Here is a 22,810-nt window from a genome sequence, read left to right on the forward strand (position 1 = left end):
CATATATTTTTTTCTGTTAATGCATGCTTTTAAATTTTGTAATATTTAATAAGATGGGACAAAAAGAAAGGGTTGAGAATGAAGCGTCCCTCAAATTAACACATTTCGTTATTAAAAAGAACAGTGTGTCACGAATCTGTCTGGAGACAGGAGTGGACAATATTCAAAAGGCCTCAACTGACATGTGTCCCTCCCAAGTAACGAGTTTAGAACAGCAGTTTAGATAATAATGTGAATGGCTTGTGAAGAGAAACTGCTTATAGACGTTTGAGGAGATCAGTATATGTATGTTAATGTATAGTCCAGAAAGCTGATAGGGGCAGGCAGCTGAATACACAGAAGGCATAATCAAAGAACAACAAAGGTATAATTCACCACACGCTGAGAAGCAACAAGGGGTACATTCTGTATTGAACTGTGTGTGTTCAGTAATTCATACATCTTAAGTGGGTGAATAGAGTAGTCCTGTTTGTGAGTATTTGTCTTTTCTTTACATTAATAAATAGTCTTTAATCATTCTTACACAATGACAAGGCTCATTATTCTCACTGGGATTTTGCTTGTCTCCTCACACCAAAAAAAAACATACACCCCCACGAAACCATGTTCTAAGTTGGGATACCCTCACAGATAACATCAGTGTGCTTCATGACACTATCCTTTTCCCCACTGGGACTGGGTGGGACAGTGGGTCAGACACTGTCCTTTCCCCCTCTGGGACTGGGTGGGACAGTGGGTCAGACACTGTCCTTTCCCCCTCTGGGACTGGGTGGGACAGTGGGTCAGACATTGTCCTTTCCCCCTCTGGCTCTGGGTGGAGCAGTGGGTCAGGCACTGTCCTTTCCCCCTCTGGGACTGGGTGTCAGTAGGTCAGACACTGTCCTTTCCCCCTCTGGGACTGGGTGAGACAGTGGGTCAGACACTGTCCTTTCCCCCTCTGGGACTAGGTGTCAGTGGGTCAGACACTGTCCTTTCCCCCTCTGGGACTGGGTGGGTCAGACACTGTCCTTTACCCCTCTGGGACTGAGTGGGGCAGTGGGTCAGACACTGTCCTTTACCCCTCTGGGACTAAATTGGGCTGTGGGTGAGACAGACAATAAAGAAAGGAGCTTCTTGTTCATGTCAAAGCAACAAAGAATGTTGTTTTGTTCTTACCCATCTCTTCCATTTGTCTCTTTATTCCAGGCCAGCCTTACCTGAAGACAGAGATCTTTGTGAAGAAGGATAATGAATGTATAATGTTCCTGGAGACTCAGGATAAAGGATCGGAAACTTTTAGAAGACTGATGCTTTACGGTAGGAGCCAACCCATTGGCACAGCCATTGGCAGACACAGAGATCAATGCCAACACAGGCTGGTTGGACCAAATGACCTACATCCATGTCATCTTCAATAATTAAGGCTAAACAATGAGATCAGGCCTCAAAGACTGGACTTTCATGAATTCAACTGCAAGAGATTAAGAAATGAGCTAATTCAGATGCTTGACAGGGTAGGTAGAGGGAGACTGTTTCCTTCTTGGGGGGAGTTCAGAAAACATCGTAAAACTAAAGCGACGTCATTCAGGGCTGATATCTGGAAGCTTTTCTTCATATGTAAGTCTGTCTCTCTCTCTGTTGAGGTTGAAGTTAAGTGAAATTTTCAGAATGGAGGGTGGAGGGGATGGGAGTCGGGGGGGGGGGGTATGGTGGCACAGCGGTTAACACTGCTGCTCCACAGCTCCAGGAACCTGGGTTCAATTCCGGCCTTGGGTGACTGTCTGTGTGGAGCTGGTACGTTCTTCCCGTGTCTGCTTGAGTTTCCTCCGGGTGCTCCGGTTTCTTCCCACTGTCTAAAGATGGGCATTTGGTGGATTAGCCATGATAAATTGCCCCTTAGTATCTGAAGATGAGCAGTTTAGGTGGATTTGTCAGATCAATGCATGGGGTTATGGGGATAGCGCTGGGGAGTGGCCTGAGTAAAGTGCTCCTTTGGAGGGTCAGTGCAGACTCCATGGTCCAGGTGGCCTACTTCTGCACTGTAGGGATTGTATGGAAATTGACATTGGACAAAGGGCACAAAGAAATCACTGCTTCGGCCTGAGCTGGAGGATTCTGCCTAATTCTGGGCACCACAACTCAGGAAGGATGGCAAGACCTTGTCGAGGGTACAGAGGGGTTAGAAAATCTGAGCTTTTCCTCCTCACAGCAGAGGAGGTTAAGGACACACCCTGTTGAGGTATTCAAAACTACGAGGGGCTTTGATAGAGGCAAATAGGAAGAAACTGTTTCCTCTGGAAAGCGGGTCGGCCATGGGAGGTCACAGATTTAAAATAATTGGCAAAAGAACTGGAGAGGAAAATAGTTTTTTTAATGCTGAGGCTTGTTCAGATCTGGAACGCACCACCTGAAAGGGTGGCCTGACTTGCAGGGTGTCGGGGAAAATTCTTGGGAGTACGGCTAATTACCTGGAATGGGTAGGTTGTCTTATGAAGAGCAAAGCCCGTATCTGCTGGGGTTCAGAAGAGTAAGAGGTGACTTGATTGAAACAAGATCCTGAGGGGTCTTGACAGGGTGGATGTGGAAAGGGTGGCTCCTCTTGTGAGAGGATGTAGAACCAAGGGGTCACTGTTTAAAAATAAGAGACTTGCCGTTTAAGACGGAGATGAGGAGAATTTCTTTCTCTCAGAGGGTGGTGAGTCTCTGGAACTCACTTCCTCAAAAGGCAGTGGAAGCAGAGTCTGGGAATATTTGTCAGGGAGAGGTGGATAGATTCTTGATCAGCAATGGGGTGAAAGGTTATCGAGAGTAGGCAGGACTGAGGTTACAATCTGATGGGCCAGGATATTACCGAATGTCGGAGCAGTTTCCAGGGACCAAATGGCCAACTCTGCTCCTAATCCCTATAATCTAGGGTGGGATTCTCCGGCTCGTCACGTCAGTAGGATATTCTGGTCTCACCGAGGGCGAATCCCCCCGTGGTGGGTTCCCCAGTGACACGGTCAGTGAGCAACACAGATGGCTTTGGTCAGATTGGAAGATCCCATCAGCGGCCAATGGCAAGTCAGCACGGCCGTCAGAAACCCACCACAGAGCTGGGCCCTAATTAAATGTCTCAAGGGACCGAATGACATCTTCCTGTTCCGAGATGTGGGGAATGTACAAAGACTGGTTTCGTTTTGCCTTCTTCCCATTGTTGAACTTTCAGCTCTAGGGTATTGATTCCACTGGCCTTGCCCACCTCCCATTGCCCTCCCCCCACCACTCAGCAGTTGGCATATTACAGCCTCTCTCCCTCTTTCAATCGCCGCCCTCCACAACCCAGCTTTTAGTCACCATTCTTGAATTCTCTGCCTCCGTGCTGCATTTTAGAATACTTAATATTTTAGAAAGAGCCTTTACAAATGAGGACTGTCAGACTTTAATGAAACTAATCTGGTTAACCTCAAGATGTACCATAAGTACGTCATTCAAACCATGTGGCCTCAACGCGCCAGTCTGCTTTAATAGATAATAGAATATGTTGTAGATTACACAAACACTTGGAGGCAGCAGGACAAGTTGATAAAACTATTTGAAAGGATTGTGGTGATCCTTGGCTTTGTTATTGGACAGTAAGAAGTCTTACAACACCAGGTTAAAGCAAACTACCCAGCCTTCAGAACAGCGACCACGACACCACACAACCCTGCCATGGTATTCTCTGCAAGATGTGCCAGATCATCGACATGGATACCACCATTACACGTGAGAACACCACCCACCAGGTATGCAGTACATACTTGTGCGATTCGGCCAACGTTGTCTACCTCATATGCTGCAGGAAAGGATGTCCTGAAGCATGGTACATTGGCGAGACCATGCAGACACTGCGACAACAGATGAACGTACATCGCGCGACAATCGCCAGGCAGGAATGTTCCCTTCCAGTCGGGGAACACTTCAGCAGTCAAGAGCATTCAGCCTCTGATCTTTGGGTAAGCGTTCTCCAAGGCAGTCTTCAGGATGCGCGACAATGCAGAATCGCCGAGCAGAAACTTATAGCCAAGTTCCGGACACATGAGTACGGCCTCAACCGGGACCTTGGATTTGTGTCGCATTACATTCACTCCCCACCATCTGGCCTGGGCTTGTGAAATCCTACCAACTGGCTTGAGACAATTCACACCTCTTAAACCTGGGATACCCCTCTCTCTGTGTCTGTAAAGACTTAATTACCTGCAAATGTTCGCATTCAATATATCGTCTTGCATCTTTGACTTTGTCTATATATATGTTTCTGGAACTTACCTCTTCATTCTAGGCCGAGGCCCTAGGCCGCACTGGGCACCTCCACCCAAGCAGAACTCACCTCCAGGATACTAACGAGGTGACGGCTAGGACATCTGGCCATTGACTTCAGAAAGCAAAGTACTGTACACACCCCTGTCAGCATCAACGGGGCCGAGGTGGAGATGGTTAGCAGTTTCAAATTCCTAGCGGTACACATCTCCAAAAATCTGTCTTGGCCTACCCACGTCGACGCTACCACCAAGAAAGCACAGCAGCACCTATATTTCCTCAGGAAACTCGGCACTTCCACATCAACTCTTACCACCTTTTACAGATGCACCATAGAAAGCATCCTATCGGGCTGCATCACAGCCTGGTATGGCAACTGCTCGGCCCAAGACCGCAAGAAACCTCAGAGAGTCGTGAACACCGCCCAGTCCATCACATGAACCTGCCTCTCATCCATTGACTCCATCTACACCCCCCGCCGCCTGGGGAAAGCGGGCAGCATAATCAAAGACCCCTCCCACCCGGCTTACTCACTCTTCCAACTTCTTCCATCGGGCAGGAGATACAGAAGTCTGAGAACGCGCACGAACAGATTCAAAAACAGCTTCTTCCCCGCTGTTACCAGACTCCTAAACGACCCTCTTATGGACTGTCCTCATTAACACTACACCCCTGTATGCTTCACCCGATGCCGGTGTTATGTATTTACATTGTGTACCTTGTGTTGCCCTATTATTTATGTTCTTTTATTCCCTTTTCTTGTCATGTACTTCATGATCTGTTTGACTGTTTGAGCTGCTCGCAGAAAAATACTTTTCACTGTACCTCGGTACACGTGACAATAAACAAATCCAATCCAACCCGCCTTCGTCACCCTCTTCAGCACTGGCTCGAAACTCCAAAAATGGCCACCAACGGGCACGGCTCCAGCAGAATACGTAAAATCCTTGACATAGTGTCGGAAAAGGAGACCCAGAAGCTTACAAGCTTGGGGCAAGACTTTAATAAACCGAGGGGAGACGGACGTATTACATAAAATACATTTATTTAGCACCAACATTGTCTGCACGAGTCCTGGTTACACCTCACTGGGTCCTCTCTCCTTTCTGGTCTACTCTAGAGTGGCTGACCTGTTATACTAGCTCTGAGTAAGCTACAGCAGGGGGGCTCACACTTCCAAGGAGTACAGGGATGAGGCGCATCCAGGTTATTACACCCCTCCCTCCCAAAGTCCGAAAATCCTCTCAAGGGTGATCACTGAGGAGGAGACGAGGAAAGAAGCGGACGAAAACCACCGCAAACCTGCAGCAGCCGGACGACAAAGGAAAAAACAAACATTTCGGTTCCAGCAAGACGCTACCGAAGGCGGGAGCAAGATGGGCCAGCGTGATGCAAGATAATGATCACTGAGTAATCCCCCCCTCATCCCAGGGAGGAGACCGACGCACCAAAAATAATTAAATCTATGGGTAGGCCCGATGGAAGTGGAGAAAAAAGGAAATTCCTTATCCCTCAGGTGCATAAATCTCCAGGGGTCTTCCCCCCCCCCCCCCCCCCCCCCCCCCCCCTCCATCCCCCCCGTTCCATGGGTTCGATTCCGGCCCTGGGTCATCGTGCACAAGTCCTTCCAACTCTTCTATACGTCTTAGAAACTTACACTGCAGATGCTACCTCAAGGCCCTGGAGAGGTACCAGCAATGCTGTCCAGAATGGATACTCTGCATCATTTGGGAGGACAGACTTACTAACTTGATAGGGCCAAGAGCGCCAGCATTGAGGCCATGATCATCCCAACCCAACTCCGCTGGGCCGGCCATGTGCTTAAGATGTCAGAGTCCTGACTGCCCAAGCTCAAGAAAGGCTCTTGAACAAGAGGAACTAAGAACAAAAACAAGCCCTCCAGTTCTTGACAAGCCTGCGTCTGTCTGTGGCCTGTGCGTGTGTCAGCGAGGCAGAAAAATCTCAGTGCAAATGTCTTCGGTACCAGCGAGCTGGTCCCATCCTCATTGGCTGAGACACCCGGTTACTGGGATTACGCTATGCTCAGGCCTGATGGGCTGCGTTGTTTTCTCTTATTTCTTGTGTTATGGGGTGTTATGGACTTGTTGAAGTGAGCTTTCTGCTGGGGGGGGGGGGGGTTTAATAATGTCTCTAATACCATCATCTGTCTCCAAAAAAAAGAACAAAAACAAAGAACAGTAAGGGGATCAGGGGTTATGGGGAAAAAGCAGAATGGTGATGAAAAAAGTATCAGCCATGATTGAATGGCGGAGCAGACTTGATGGGCCGAGTGACCTAAGTCTGCTCCTACGTCTTATGGTCTGGCACAGGAACAGGCCCTTTGGCCTTCCAAGTCTGTGCCGATCATGATGCCCCTCTAAATTAAAACCTTCTGCACTTCCGGGGTCTGTATCCCTCTATTCCCATCTTATTCATGAATTTGGCAAGATGTCTCTTAAACGTCGCTATTGTACCTGCTTCCGTTGTATTGTATTTGTTTTATTATCATGTGTACCGAGGTACAGTGAAAAGTATTGTTCTGCGTACAGTCCAGACACATCATTCCATTCATGAAAAAAAAAACATAGGGCGTACATAAATACACAACGTAAATACATAGTCATAGGCATCAGGTCAAGCATAGATGAGTCCAGTACTGCTCAGGAGAGAAGATGTGTGAAGAGATCAGTTCGGTCCATAAGAGGGTCATTCAGGAGTCTGGTAACAGTGGAGAAGAAGCTATTTTTGAACCTGTTAGTGTGTGTTCTCAGACTTTTCTATCTCATGCCCGAAGTTGAAAGAGCAAATAACCCGTGTCGGAGGGGTCTTTGATAATGCTGCCCGCTTTCTCAAGGCAGCGGGAGGTGTAGACGAGTCAGTGGATGGGAGGCGGGTTTGCACAATGGACTGGGCTGTGTTCACAACTCTCTGTAGTTTCTTACGGTCTTGGGCCGAGCAGTTGCCGTACCAAGCTGTGATGCAGCCAGAAAGGATTCTTTTTATGGTGCATCTGTAAAAATTGGTAAGAGTCAACGTGGGCATACCGACTTTCCTTAGTTTCCGGAGGAAGTACGCTGTTGTGCTTTCTTGATCGTAGCGTCGACATGGGTGGACCAGGACAGATTGTTGGTAATGTGCCCACCTAGGAATTTGAAGCTGTCAACCATCTCTACCTCGGCACCATTGATGCAGACAGGGGTGTGTACGATACTTTGCTTCCTGAAGTCAATGACCAGCTCTTCAGTTTTGCTGACATTGAGGCAGAAATTGTTATCGTTACACCACTCCACTAGGTTCTCTATCTCCCTCCTGTACTTTGACTCATCGTCCACATCGATCCGGCCCACTACGGTCATGTCATTAGCAAACTTGTAGATCAAGTTGGAGCCATATTTTGCCACACATTCCTGTGTGTATAGGGAGTATAGTAGGAGGCTAAGTACGCAGCCTTGTGGGGCACCAGTATTGAGGACTATCATGCAGGTGTTGTTTATCCTTACTGATTGTGGTCTATGGGTCAGGAAGTCAAGGATCCAGTTGCAGTGGGAGGAGCCAAGTCCTACGTTTTGGAGCTTTGATATGAGCTTGGCTGGGATTATGGTATTGAAGGAAGAGCTGTAGTCAATGAATAGGAGTCTGATGTTGCAATCCGAGTTGTTGAGATGCTCCAGGGATGAGTGTAGGCCCAGGGAGAGGGCGTCTGCTGTGGACCGGTTGTGGCAGTATGCGAATTGCAGTGGATCACACCTCTCCTGGCAGTGAGTTCCAGGCACTCATCACCCTCTGTGTAAGAAACATGCCTCTCACATCTCCTCTAAACTTTGCCTCTCGTACCTTAAACCTATGTCCCCTAGTAATTGACTCTTCCACCCTGGGAAAATGCTTTGGACTATCCACTCTGTCCAAGCCCCTCATACTTTTGTAAACTTCTGTCAGGTCGTCCCTCAACCTCCATTGTTCTAGTGAAAACAATCCGAGTTTATCGAACCTCTCCCATAGCTAAGGAGGACAAAGGAAGCGCATCAAAGACACCCTAAAGGATTACCACAAGAAATGCAATAAAGTCTTCAATGCCTGGGAAACCCTTGCTCAGAAGAGACCCACTTGGAGGAACCTCCTGATTGAAGGGACACAATAGGTCGAGGACGTCAACGGCAAGAGGAGGCCCAGAAAAGGAGCCTGGAAAAGGAATACCAGCGATCTCGAGTCCAAGGACCCATCCCACCTTGCAGAAACACCTGTCACGTGTGCGGTCAACGATGCGGCTCCAGCACCGGGCTCATCAGCCACGCAAGAATCCACAGAACCCATGACCAGTAACACGGGACGATCATATTCGTTGGAGAGTGATCGCCGAAGAAGAATGTGGCACCATTATTCAAGAAGCGTGATAGGGTAAACAAGGAAATCACAGGGCAGTGAATCTAACCGTAGTGGTAGAGAAACTTGGAAAACATTCTGAAGGGTAGAATTAATTTCTACTTGGGGGCGAGGGGGGGGGGGGGGGCAATGTCGGCCCGGCTTTGAAAAAAAGAGATCATGTATTATAAATTTATTGAATTGTTTGAGGAGGTGACTCCAGGAGATGAGGGCAGTGTAGTTAAGGTTGTCCACATGGACTTCAGTAAGGTTTAGAAAAGGTCCCGCATGGGAGACTGGTGAAGAAGAGAAGAGCCCATGGGATCTAAGGGACATTTGGCAAATTAGATCCAAAATTGGCTTAGTGGCAGGAGGCAGAAGGTGATGGTCGGAGGCTGTTTCAGTGACGGGAAGCCTGTGTCTAGTGGCGTTCCGCAGGGATTGGTGCTGGGTCCCTTGCTGTTTGTAGTGTACATTAATGATCTGGATGTGAATGTAGGAGGTATGATCAATAAGTTCACAAAAATTTCTGGTGTGCTAAAGAGCGAGGAGAAATGCCCTAGATTAAATGGAGGGAGAGATGAGCTGGATTGATGGTGAGAACGGTGACAAATGGAATTTAACCTTGAAAAGTGTGAGGTGATGCATTTTGGAAAGGCTGACAAGGCAAGGAAATAGGCAATGAATGGTCAGACCTGAGGAAGTACAGAGGAGCAGAGGGACCTTGGTCCGCATTTCCATAGAACCCTGAAGACAGCAGGACAAATAGATAAGGTGATTAAGAAGACATTGACTATCAGAGCAGGGAGGTTATTTTGGAGCTGTATAACATACTGGTTTGGCCATAACTGGAGGACTGGGTGCAGTTCTGGTCGACACACTATATGATGGATGTGATTGCACCCAGGAAGGTGCAGTCGAAATTCATCAGGATGTGGCCTGGGATGGAACATTTCAGCTATCAAAAGAGACTAGATGGACCTGATTGAGGTGTATAAAATTATGAGGGGCATAGATAGGGTAGATAGGAAAGAACTTTTCTCCTTGGCGGAGGAGTCACTTCCAGGGGGCATAGATTTAAGGGAAGAAGCCGGAGATTTCGATGGTGTGCGAGGAATAACCTTTTCGAAACTTTTGGAATCTGGAACTCATTGCCTGAAAAAGGTGGTAGAGACAGAAAGCATCACAACATTTAAGAATTATTATGATAAGCACTTGAAAGATCATAGCTTGCAAGGCTACAGGCAACGGCTGGAAATGGGATTAGAGTAGATAGGTGCTTGATGGCTGGCCCAGACACGATGGGCCGAATGGCCTCTTTCCATGCTGTAAAAACTCCTCTGACTCGACAAACCACGATATTAAAATGTTTGTGTCTCTCTCCTCCCCCATTTTGTTCTTTTCTCCTGTCCCAATACAGGCAGATCTCCTACAATGTCTGAGTATGGTCGCCAGGAGTTTGAACACCGTGCTGAATGCATGAACTTGAGCGACATTTTTGTTCTGAAACAGTCCAGAGGTTAGTAACAAATAACATTTTCCTTCGTCAAGACCATCCCCTTCCTGAGGATGCTATGATTTGGAAGAGTAAATTATAACAATCCATTCAATAAAATGATCTAGAATAGATGGTAAAAGGACTACGATCTTTTACTGCCCCAGAGTTCTTTGAGGATGTAACAATGGGATGAATAAAGGAGAACCGGTAGATGCAGTATATCTGGATTTCAAAAAGGCATTTGATGACGTGCACATAAAAAGATTATCACACACAAGAATTGTTCATGGTAATATATTAGCATGGTTAGAGGTTTGGCCAACCAACAGTCGACAAAGAGTCAGGATAAATGAGTCATTTCCAGTTTTTTAAAAATTCATTTTTACGGGATGTGGGAATCGTTGTCGAGGCCAGCATTTATTGCCCATCCCTCTTTGCACTTCAGACGGTGATGTTGTGCTGCCTTCTTGAAATGCTGGAATCCCTGAGGTGTTGGTACACCCACAGTGCTCTTAGGGAGGGAATAGACCCAGCAACAGTGAAGGAACGGCGATGCATTTCCAAGTCGAGGTGATGAGTGACTTGGAGGGGAACCTCCAGGTGCTGGGGCTCCCAGGTATCTGCTGCATCAAACATAAAACAAAACTTCATTATGAATGACAATATTAAACTGGTTTTAACATCAGCCCTAAAACAAACAGCTCATAATTACACCTTAACTCTATTACTCCATTTCCCATTCAACAATAAAATAGATGTACAACTTTCAATCCAGTTTAAACAAGCAAGGCCTAAAGTTCCATTCCAAATCAGATCCTGGCCTTTGTGGGAACCCCTTCAGACTCTATCTGGAAGTCTTCAAATGGCTGCTTCAACTGGGTTGTTTCAGCCTGTTTTGTTGTCTCCAGACAAGTTATAAAATATTATAACTTTTTAAGCTATCTTCACAGGGATATGTGGTCACATAAGGGTTGCCAGATCAGAGATTACTTCCTTTCAGTTTCCTCCCAAATCACTCACCTTCTAATGTTTTCAAAATGGCCGTGTTTCTCTGAGCTCCACCCAGCACTGACCTCACCTCCTGAAGATAAAAAAAGTATTTCTGCAGGCTGCAAATCATTTACTCTCTCGGGACTTCCCCAGGCAAACCAGGCTCTTAACCCTTAAATTGCCCAGTACATTTACAATCCAATTTCCTAAAATCTTCCAATGTCAGAGGTTGAGTATCTTTTCCCCTCTTGTTGGTTTCCTCACCACCCGCTCTAGTCGGAGTCTAGCAGCTATGTCCTTTAGAACCTGACCAGCTTGGTTTGTGGTGGTACTACCGAGCCACTCCTGGTGACGGACATTGTAGTCCCACCCAGAGTATATTCTGCACCCTTGCCACCATCAGTACTTCCTTCAAGTGGTGTTCAACATGGAGGAGTACAGGACGTTTCCATGCCCATGTTTAACCTGAAGCCATGAGACTTCATAGGGTCCAGAGTCGATGTTGAGGACTCCCAGGGCAGCTCTCTCCGAACTGAATACCACTGTACAGCCACCTCTGCTGGGTCTGTTCTGACAGTGAGAGATTGGCAACCTGTATCTAGTCATGTGTCACATCGATCAGTGCTGGGGTCTCAACTGTTTAATATATTACCAATTTGGTTGAAAAGACCAAGTACGTTGTAGCCAACTTTGCTTTCGATACAAATATCTGTAGGAAAGCCAGCTATGAGGACACAAAGAGTCTGTAAGGGGATATAGATAGATTAAGCGAGTGAGCCAAAAATTGGCAGATGGACAACAATGAGGGGAAATGTAAGATTGTCCACCTTGGCAGAAAGAATAGGAAAACAGAATACTATTAAAATTATGACATCCTGGGAGAGTGTGCGGTCAATTCCAGCCCCACAGACCCCGGAGTCCCAGCCCAAGTGGATTAACCAATAATTCATGTAAAGGTTTTGAGATTTTTGGTCCTCGACTGCTCCAATGACTTACGGGCACCAGGGGCTGGATTCTCCGCGCCGCATTTCTGTTTCACCCTGCCGGCGGGATGCTCCGTTACGCCGGATGGTCAATGGGGTTTCCCATTGTGGTGCAGCCACATGCCATTGGTAAACCCCCGGGCTGTCGGCAAAATGGAGCATCCCGCCGGCGAGAATCCAGCCCCAGATCTGGAAGTAAAACACACAAAAAACTGTTCACTTATAGCAAGAGACGAGATAAACATGTAATGGCGATAATATAACAGTCTGCTAATCTAATTATTCCTCTCCTTCACCATCCCACCCTCTACCCACAGACACACAAGACAGACACATGGCGGAATAGGGAAGGATCAAAAGAAATTGGGATCAAAATGGTGTGAGATAAATATCTCTGCTGCTGAGGTTGTAGTCTTTGTAGTCAACTATACTCTGAGGATGCAAAGTGTTGAAACCACCAGCTAGTTTGGGTCTTCCCACTGAAACATTCAGGCCGTGCTCCAGAGAGCGATGTCTTTATTCAGACCTTTAGAGATCTCAGGGGGGAGCTAAAAGCATTGTGTCTTTCTCAGCCTTTCACACAGAGGTTAAGATTTCAGCGGCTGCAAACCGAGAGAGACTGTTTGCAGCCTTGTGATCAGAAAGTCCCGGGACTTCAACAGAGTTGATTGGCTGCTAGCCAAGTCCATTAAACTGTAACATCATTGGACCATGCCAAATAGCACATCGTACCGAGGGGAGTTTAGACAAGGTTAGTCCAGTTTAAAACAAAGTCTGCAGAACTGTAGAAGCCAGCATACCAGCACATAAAGGAATTACACAGGAAAAGCAGGGTTAATGCAGAGAAGGCAAGGTTTAAACATAGGGATCTTTACAAAATGGAGAGCGACTGCAATACAGAGAGATCTGGCTGTCCTCATACATGAAATGGCAAAAGGTTAGCTTGCAGGTACAGCAAGCAATTGGAAGGCAAATGGGATGTTGGCCTTTATCACAAAGTGGATGGAGGATAAAAGTGGGAAGTCTTGCTACAAGCACACAGGGAGTTAGTGAGACCGCACCGAGAGGACTGGTTTAGTCTCCCTCCTCACAAAGGAATATGCTTCAAGGTAGTTGACAGAAGGTTCACTACGCTGAGTCCTGGGACGAAGAGGTTGCCTTCTGAGGAAAGGTGGAGTAAGTTTGGTCCACGCTCATTGGAGTTTAGAAGAATGGGAGGTGATCTTATTGAATCTTCTAAGACACTTGACAGGGTAGGTGCTGAGGAAATGGTTCAACACATTGTGGGAATCGTGAACTTTCGGGGGAACAGTTTCAAAACAAGGGGTGTCCCATTTAAAACCAGGATGAGGATAAATTTTGTTTCTCAGAGTTTCGTTAATGTTTGGAATTCTCTTCCGCAGGGAGCAGTGGAGACTCGGGCATTGAATACATTCAAGGCTGAGTTAGACAGATTGTTCACCTACAAGGGGGCTGGGATTTATGGGATACAGGCAGGAAAGTGAAGTGACAGCCGCAATCAAATCAGCCATGATCTTAATGAATGGCGGCGCAGGCTCAAGGGGCCAAGTGGGCTACACCAGCTTCTATTTCTTATGTTCTTAGCTACTTCATTGGTGGTAAAATGCTTTTATGTGCAGTCACTGTTACAATATAGGTCATGTGGCAGCCAAATTACACCGACCATGATCCCACAATCAGTATTGCGTTATTGACCAAGATGGTCTGCTCTCGCAATATTGTCTGAGGGAAATAAATAAATCCACACAGAGGAGAACTGCCCCATCTGTTCTCCAAATGATGCTTTGGGACTTTTTATACACACTCGAGAGGAAATTCTGGGGCTTCAATTTAACATTTCAGTGCCTCGGACAGTTCACTATTCACTCAGTTGGAGCTGCAGCCCAGATTTTATGCTCAAGGCTCGGGAGCGGGGTTTGAACCCACAACCTTCTGACTCAAGATACAGGGGAGTGCAGGCAGTAACTGTACAAGTCAAGTCATAAGGGATGTCTGCATTAAATCCACTGCACGAGCATCACAGGAAGGCAGGTTCAGGCAGGTGTGATTGTGACGTTCGCCAGTGATGAACTATCGGGGCAAAGGTAAGAGTAGATCATGTGCCAGAGGGCTGCCCTTGTTCATGAAAATCAAACAGCGACTTCCGGGTGCGGCGATGACCAGCTAAGTCGCACGTTTCGGCAGCTCCCGGTGGAACGGACTTTTGGGCTCTTAATAAGAGCCCCAACGGCAATTTTAACGGCTAAAAGTACTGTGCGGTAAACCAGAAGGGAATCCCCCCCCGGATACGGATGAAAAAAGGAGAGGAAAGTGGCCGGATTGCGGTGGATCCTCTAGAGCAGCGGCAAGGAAGGCAAGCAAAAACCAAGATGGCGTCAGAAGGTGGCAGTTTAATATGGGGCCCTGAACAACACGAGTTTTTGAAACGCTGCGTGGAAGAGCTTAAAAAGGAGATGAAGAAGGAGCTGTTGGCCCCAATATTACAGGCAATTGAAGGGCTAAAAGATGAGCAAACGACCCAGGAGCGGGAGCTTCAGGTCGTGAAGGCAAAGGCTGCCGAGAATGAGGACGACATACAGGGCCTGGTGGTGAAGACGGAGATGCACGAGGCACACCATAAACGATGTGTGGAAAGACTGGAGGTGCTGGAGAACAACGCGAGGAGGAATAACTTAAGGATTCTTGGTCTTCCTGAAGGTGCGGAGGGAGCGGACGTCGGGGCATATGTGAGCACGATGCTGCACTCGTTAATGGGAGCGGAGGCCCCGGCGGGTTCGCTGGAGGTGGAGGGAGCATACCGAGTGATGGCGCGAGGACCGAGAGCAGGAGAAATTCCTGGAGCCATAGTGGTGAGATTCCTCCATTTTAAGGATAGAGAGATGGTCCTTAGATGGGCAAAGAAAACTCGGAGCAGTAAGTGGGAGAACGCGGTAATCCGCGTATACCAAGACTGGAGTGCGGAGGTGGCGAGAAGGAGGGCGAGCTTTAATCGGGCCAAGGCGGTGCTTCACAAAAAGAAGATAAAATTCGGAATGCTGCAACCGGCAAGACTGTGGGTCACATATCAAGGGAGGCACCACTACTTTGAGACGGCGGATGAGGCGTGGACTTTTATTGTAGAAGAAAAATTGGAATGAGCGGGTTATTAAAAAAGAACGTTTGAAACAAAGTGGTGGGGCGAGTATGGGGGGCGAAGAGGGGGGTAAAAAGGGGGGGAAAGAGGAGTTTTATGTTATTAATCCTGCGATGTGGTAACTTTTCTCTCTTCCACAGGTGGCGGTGGGGGAAGGAAAGGAGGTGGAGATGGGGCGTTGGCCATTGGGGGCGGGGCCAGGGGGGAAGCGCGGGCTTGGTTCCCGCGCTATGATAATCATGGCAGGAATAGGGAAGCAGGAAGGAGGGGGCGTCACACGGTGCGAGCCGAGGTCACGGGGGAAGCCGAGGTCGGCCAGAGTTTGCTGACTTCTGGGAGCAACATGTGGGGTGTAACTACGCTAGTGGGGGATCTAGCAGGGGGGGTGGGGGGGAGGGGGGGGGAGTTATTGGGCTGCTGCTGGGGAGAGGGGGGAGCTGGCATGGGGTGGGGTGGGGGGCACCGCCTGGGGGGACACAGCTGCGTGGGAACCGGGTGAGGAGCTGGAAAAAGGGGATGGCTAATCGACGAAGGGGGGGGGGGTAAAAAGCCCCCCAACCCGGCTGATCACGTGGAATGTGAGAGGGCTGAACGGGCCGATAAAGAGGGCACGGGTACTCGCACACCTTAAGAAACTTAAGGTAGACGTGGTTATGTTACAGGAGATGCACCTGAAACTGATAGACCAGGTTAGACTACGCAAAGGATGGGTGGGGCAGGTGTTTCATTCGGGGCAAGACGCGAAAAACAGGGGGGTGGCTATACTAGTGGGGAAGCGGGTAATGTTTGAGGCAAAGACCATAGTGGCGGATAGCGGGGGCAGATATGTGATGGTGAGTGGCAAATTACAGGGGGAGACGGTGGTTTTGGTAAACGTATATGCCCCGAACTGGGATGATGCCAATTTTATGAGGCGTATGCTAGGACGCATCCCGGACCTAGAGGTGGGAAAGTTGGTAATGGGGGGAGATTTCAATACGGTGCTGGAACCAGGGCTGGACAGGTCGAGGTCCAGGACTGGAAGGAGGTCGGCAGCAGCTAAGGTGCTTAAAGATTTTATGGAGCAGATGGGAGGAGTAGACCCGTGGAGATTTAGCAGACCTAGGAGTAAGGAGTTTTCGTTTTTCTCCTATGTCCACAAAGTCTATTCGCGAATAGACTTTTTTGTTTTGGGAAGGGCGTTGATCCCGAAGGTGAGGGGAACGGAGTACACGGCTATAGCCATTTCGGATCACGCTCCACATTAGGTGGACTTGGAGATAGGGGAGGAAACAGAAGAGCGCCCACCCTGGAGAATGGACATGGGACTAATGGCAGATGAGGGGGTGTGTCTAAGGGTGAGGGGGTGCATTGAAAAGTACTTGAAACTCAATGATAATGGGGAGGTCCAGGTGGGAGTGGTCTGGGAGGCGCTGAAGGCAGTGGTTAGAGGGGAGCTGATATCAATAAGGGCACATAAAGGAAAGCAGGAGAGTAGGGAACGGGAGCGGTTGCTGCAAGAACTTCTGAGGGTGGACAGGCAATATGCGGAGGCACCGGAGGAGGGACTGTACAGGGAAAGGCAAAGGCTACATGTAGAATTTGACTTGCTGACAACGGGTACTGCAGAGGCACAGTGGAGGAAGGCACAGGGTGTACAGTACGAATATGGGGAGAAGGCGAGAAGGTTGCTGGCCCACCAATTGAGGAAAAGGGGAGCAGCGAGGGAAATAGGGGGAGTGAGGGATGAGGAAGGAGAGATGGAGCAGGGAGCGGAGAGAGTGAATGGAGTGTTCAAGGCATTCTATAAAAGATTATACGAAGCTCAACCCCCGGATGGGAGGGAGAGAATGATGGGCTTTCTGGACCGGCTGGAATTTCCTAAGGTGGAGGAGCAGGAGAGGGTGGGACTGGGAGCACAGATCGAAATAGAGGAAGTAGTGAAAGGAATTAGGAGCATGCAGGCGGGGAAGGCTCCGGGACCGGATGGATTTCCAGTTGAATTTTATAGGAAATATGTGGACTTGCTCGCCCCGCTACTGATGAGGACCTTTAATGAGGCAAAGGAAAGGGGGACAGCTGCCCCCGACTATGTCGGAGGCAACGATATCGCTTCTCCTAAAGAAGGAAAAAGACCCGCTGCAAAGCGGGTCCTATAGACCTATTTCCCTCCTCAATGTAGACGCTAAGATTCTGGCTAAGGTAATGGCAATGAGGATAGAGGATTGTGTCCCGGGGGTGGTCCACGAGGACCAAACTGGGTTTGTGATGGGGAGACAGCTGAATACGAATATACAGAGGCTGCTAGGGGTAATGATGATGCCCCCACCAGAGGGGGAAGCGGAGATAGTGGTGGCGATGGATGCCGAGAAAGCATTTGATAGAGTGGAGTGGGATTATTTGTGGGAGGTGCTGAGGAGATTTGGTTTTGGAGATGAGTATGTTAGATGGGTACAACTGTTGTATAGCGCCCCGATGGCGAGTGTGGTCACGAATGGACGGGGATCTGCATACTTTCGGCTCCATAGAGGGACAAGGCAGGGATGCCCTCTGTCCCCATTATTGTTTGCGCTGGCGATTGAGCCTCTGGCAATAGCATTGAGGGGTTCCAGGAAATGGAGGGGAGTACTCAGAGGAGGAGAAGAACACCGGGTATCTCTGTATGCGGACGATTTGCTGCTATATGTAGCGGACCCGGCGGAGGGGATGCCAGAGATAATGCGGACACTTCGGGAGTTTGGAGAATTCTCAGGATATAAACTGAACATGGGGAAAAGTGAGTTGTTTGTGGTGCATCCAGGGGAGCAGAGCAGAGAAATAGAAGACTTACCGCTGAGGACGGTAACAAGGGACTTTCGTTATTTGGGGATCCAGATAGCCAAGAATTGGGGCACATTGCATAGGTTAAATTTAACGCGGTTGGTGGAACAGATGGAGGAGGACTTCAAGAGATGGGACATGGTATCCCTGTCATTGGCAGGGAGGGTGCAGGCGGTTAAAATGGTAGTCCTCCCGAGATTCCTTTTTGTGTTTCAGTGCCTCCCGGTGGTGATCACGAAGGCTTTTTTCAAAAGGATTGAAAAGAGTATCATGAGTTTTGTGTGGGCCGGGAAGACCCCGAGAGTGAGGAAGGGATTCTTACAGCGTAGTAGGGATAGGGGGGTGCTGGCACTACCGAGCCTAAGTGAGTACTACTGGGCCGCCAATATCTCAATGGTGAGTAAGTGGATGGGAGAAGAGGAGGGAGCAGCGTGGAGGAGATTGGAGAGGGCGTCCTGAAGGGGGACTAGCCTACAAGCTATGGTGACGGCCCCATTGCCGCTCTCACCGAAGAAATACACCACAAGCCCGGTGGTGGTGGCTACTTTGAAAATTTGGGGGCAGTGGAGACGGCATAGGGGAAAGACGGGAGCCTTGGTGTGGTCCCCGATAAGAAATAATCGTAGGTTTGCTCCGGGGAGAATGGATGGGGGATTTGGAATATGGCAAAGAGCAGGAGTAACACAATTGAAAGATCTGTTTGTGGATGGGAAGTTTGCAAGTCTGGGAGCGCTGACCGAGAAATATGGGTTGCCCCAAGGGAATACATTCCGGTATATGCAACTGAGGGCTTTTGCGAGGCAACAGGTGAGGGAATTCCCGCAGCTCCCGACGCAGGAGGTGCAGGACAGAGTGATCTCAAAGACATGGGTGGGGGACGGTAAGGTGTCAGATATATATAGGGAAATGAGGGACGAGGGGGAGATTATGGTAGATGAGCTGAAAGGGAAATGGGAAGAAGAGCTGGGGGAGGAGATTGAGGAGGGGCTGTGGGCTGATGCCCTACGTAGGGTAAACTCATCGTCCTCGTGTGCCAGGCTAAGCCTGATACAATTTAAGGTGTTACACAGGGCGCATATAACTGGAGCACGTCTCAGTAAATTTTTTGGGGTAGAAGATAGGTGTGCGAGATGCTCGAGAAGCCCAGCGAATCACACCCACATGTTCTGGTCATGCCCGGCACTACGGGGGTTTTGGGTGGGGGTGACAAAGGTGCTTTCGAAAGTAGTGGGGGTCCGGGTCGAACCAAGCTGGGGGTTGGCTATATTTGGGGTTGCAGAAGAGCCGGGAGTGCAGGAGGCGAGAGAGGCTGATGTTTTGGCCTTTGCGTCCCTAGTAGCCCGGCGCAGGATACTGTTGATGTGGAAGGAAGCCAAGCCCCCGGGGGTGGAGACCTGGATAAATGACATGGCAGGGTTTATAAAGCTGGAAAGGATTAAGTTCGTCCTAAGGGGATCGGCTCAAGGGTTCACCAGGCGGTGGCAACCGTCCGTCGAATACCTCACAGAAAGATAGAGGGAGTGGAAAAGAAGAAGACAGCAGCAGCAGCCCGGGGGGGGGGGGGGGGGGGGGGGGGGGGGGGGGGGGGGGGGGGGGGGAGGAACCAGAAGTACTCTCAGGGTTGTTAATATATATGTATAGGTTGTTGTTATAGATAATTGTATATTGGACTGTTAAATCATACTTTTGGAGAGTGTATATCTGAGACAAGGCAGTTGCCATTTAGTTTTAGTTTTTGTTATATATTATTTATTTTTTGTTTATAAAACAGGCCATTGTCATTTGTACTGTTATATTACTGTGTAAAGGATACACAATGTACGGTGATGGTTGGCCAAAAATTTTCAATAAAATATATTTAAAAAAAAAAGAAAATCAAACAGCAAAGGTGAGTATCTTTCAGATAGGAAGAGGAGGAGGAGCAGAGAGCGGATGAAATTAGTCAATCAAAAATAGGTTAAGTATTGGTAAAAGTGGCTTTCATTCCACTTCCTCATCTTTTGCAACCTGCTGTAATTCCTTTCCCCTTCTTCCTGCAGAGCCTTGTGAGATTTGAGTTACAATCTTCAACCTTCAGCACCTTGTACATCAGGACCACATGGACACAATTCATGACCGACTTCTCTGCACTTGTCCTTTCTGGAGTAAAAGATGCTGCCACATCTTGTCAGCTGATGATTACCTTGACTGTGCTGCGATTGACTCACTTCGGTTTCCATTGGCAACAGCAAAATAAATGCCTTTCTTAGATGAGAGACTGGGAGGGAGTGAGAAAAAGGAATTAGAAATCTCTCTCTCTCTTTCAGTTAATCCAGGGTTTCTTTGGGAAACGAGATTGATCACTTTTCCTGTACTGCAGTACCGACCTTCTGTCCATAGACAGCACTGCTGCACCTTGAGGAAGACTGGGCCAATTGCAGGCAGAAATGACAGGATTAAATAAATGTTCCTCCTGACCTACAGGAGCGAGGAAGAGTCCCAGATTTAGGCCACACTGTGTTGAGTTGGACAGATTCACCAGGGGTTGTGGAAGCAGAGACTACAACCGTTCTCAATGTGCCGAGCCTACGCTGCATAATAGGAGCAGCGAGGGGTGTTATCCAACCCCTCAAGTCCGCTCCACCATTCACTGAGTCTCGGCTGACCTTCCACATTAGTCCACTCTCCCTGCAACATTCCCCATATCCCTCGGTGCCCAAGGATCAGTCCACTTAATCAACATTCTCAACGAGGTCAAACAGGGATTTCCACTACCTCCACACACAGCTCCTTGGGATAGAGAAGTGATGGCAGGATTCCCGACCGGATTACCAGCCCGATGAACAGCGTTATTTATGCTCCATCCCGGACCAACAGGTCCTGGTGTTGGACTTGAACTTGAAGCTTCTGGTCCAGCGGTAGGGTCCGCTACCCACTGTGCCACAAGGCCTCCATATCCCTGAATGAGCTGATCACATGGTTGATGTGACTGTGGCAATCCCGCGACTGGTCTGGCATCAGTCTGATGAAAAAAAAAAACTTACATTTGTCTCTAATTCAGGAAACACCATAAAGGTACAGGTCCCTCACCTGGTCTACAGCAGATTATTGTGTGTCTCTGTACTCTATTCTGCACATCCTGGTCACCAGGGTCTGAGTTGACCAGGCTTACAGAGCCTTGTGGTCAGTCACTTGTTGGTCCTCATGCATACAGTCCGTGCATTCCACAGAGCCAAGCAATCACTTTACGGACACACCTCAATTCAACGAAACTTTCAAAGAGGAAAACCACCAAAGGGGCTTCACACGGCTGCATTAGTGGAAGTGATCCAAAGAAGGAGGGGTGTAAGGGAGGGGCGACTGTAATCATGGTCAAGGGTTTCAAGGAAGATCTGAAAGGAGAACGAGACGAGCGGATTTTAGATGGGAATTATATCGGGGTCTGGACCAGTAAAGGCGTAGCTTCCAAAGGTGGTTCGAGGAGGGATGGGGGAATGTGTCACTGACCAGAGTGAAAGGAATGGGCTGTTAGGTGGTAGAGAGACAATGGAGAGAGGGAGAGATGAGGCCATGAAGGGATTTAAACACAAGGATGAGAACTTTAATGTGGGGCACTGGGGAACCAGGAGCTGTCAGTACAGTGGGGTTAATCTCAGCAATGAAGTTATATCAGATATATGTGGGAGCTCAGGAAAGGAAGGTAATCCAGCACAAAATATAAACTGCTCTTAAATCCTTATCCAAATAAAAAGATTCTCTCTCTTTTTGTCTCTGATTTCTTTTGCTGATTCCTAAATGTTGAGACACTTTTAGGGACTGATTTTCCTGTTCCAGGAACATCTGAACACAATGTTTTTATTTTGTGGGGGGTGTGTCCGACTGATTTTCCTGTAGCCGCTGCACCCAGGCACTGGGTCAGGTTATATCTTCCCCTCTGAATATTTTTCTTTCCTATCTGGTCAAACATTCAGTAGTGAGGAATGTGTAACCCATTCTGAAACGTGGAAGAGAAACAAAATATTGACCTGCAGACATTACCGGTGATAATTGTGTGTGTGTGGATTTCTGTGTATATTGTTGTGTCCCTGTCTGGAATAAATGGAGTGAATAAATATTCTGACTTTGGAAATCTGTGGAATATTATGGGCTTCCCTCGGCACAGGAGAAATTTGCACTGATGAAGGGATAACAACATTGAAAAGCAGCCAAGGCCATTAACCGAGGGAATAAAGTAATGTTTGAGCAAAGGAACCAAGGCGAGGAAATCAAGTTGAGATACAGATCAGCCAAAATCCCAGTTAAACTCACCTGTCTTCCACCCTGTTCCTTTTTTTTTCCTTTTCCACTCTCCATTCTTCTGTTTGCTTGAAGTCAGTCACATTTCTCCACCTTCTGCTGAAGGGTCATCGACCTGAAATAGTCGCTCTTCTGACAATACGAAACATGCTCAGTATTTCCAGCATGTTCTGTTTTTAACTTCAGCCACCGTCTATCTAATTGAGAGAGAGCACAGCAGGTTCACGGGTTGAATGGCCTAATCTTGTTCCCATGTAGATAGTTTTAAGGGTTCTTTCGTTGATTAATTTGTCCACAGTGTTATGACACCCATTAATTCTAGCCTCGCTCATCACAACACAAGTGAAATCACAAATAATTCTTCAACAAATTCCTGAAATCTTTGGCTCTTGGCTGTCCAATAATTACAGTCACCAGGTTTGTAAGTTGAAACATGCACAGTTAAGATGAAATATACATAAATTGCAGCTGGATAACAAGTAACTAACCTAC

General features: G+C 48.1%; 1 protein-coding gene and 1 pseudogene across 1 annotated transcript in view; both read left to right on the forward strand.

Moving 5' to 3' along the window:
- Positions 1-22,134, forward strand: part of apom (apolipoprotein M) — a 48,095-nt gene extending 25,961 nt beyond the window's left edge. Inside the window, exons 4-6 of the mRNA XM_072475491.1 lie at positions 1,186-1,296; positions 10,040-10,138; positions 20,083-22,134. Of these exons, the coding sequence (XP_072331592.1) occupies positions 1,186-1,296; positions 10,040-10,138; positions 20,083-20,099 (227 nt within the window). The 3' untranslated portion in view covers positions 20,100-22,134. The remainder of the gene's footprint in view (positions 1-1,185; positions 1,297-10,039; positions 10,139-20,082) is intronic.
- LOC140390940 (small nucleolar RNA SNORA57) lies at positions 6,157-6,281 on the forward strand (annotated as a pseudogene).
- Positions 22,135-22,810: the final 676 nt, after the last annotated feature.

Source organism: Scyliorhinus torazame, chromosome 14, assembly GCF_047496885.1.
Source record: "Scyliorhinus torazame isolate Kashiwa2021f chromosome 14, sScyTor2.1, whole genome shotgun sequence".
Classification (NCBI taxonomy): Eukaryota; Metazoa; Chordata; class Chondrichthyes; order Carcharhiniformes; family Scyliorhinidae; genus Scyliorhinus; species Scyliorhinus torazame.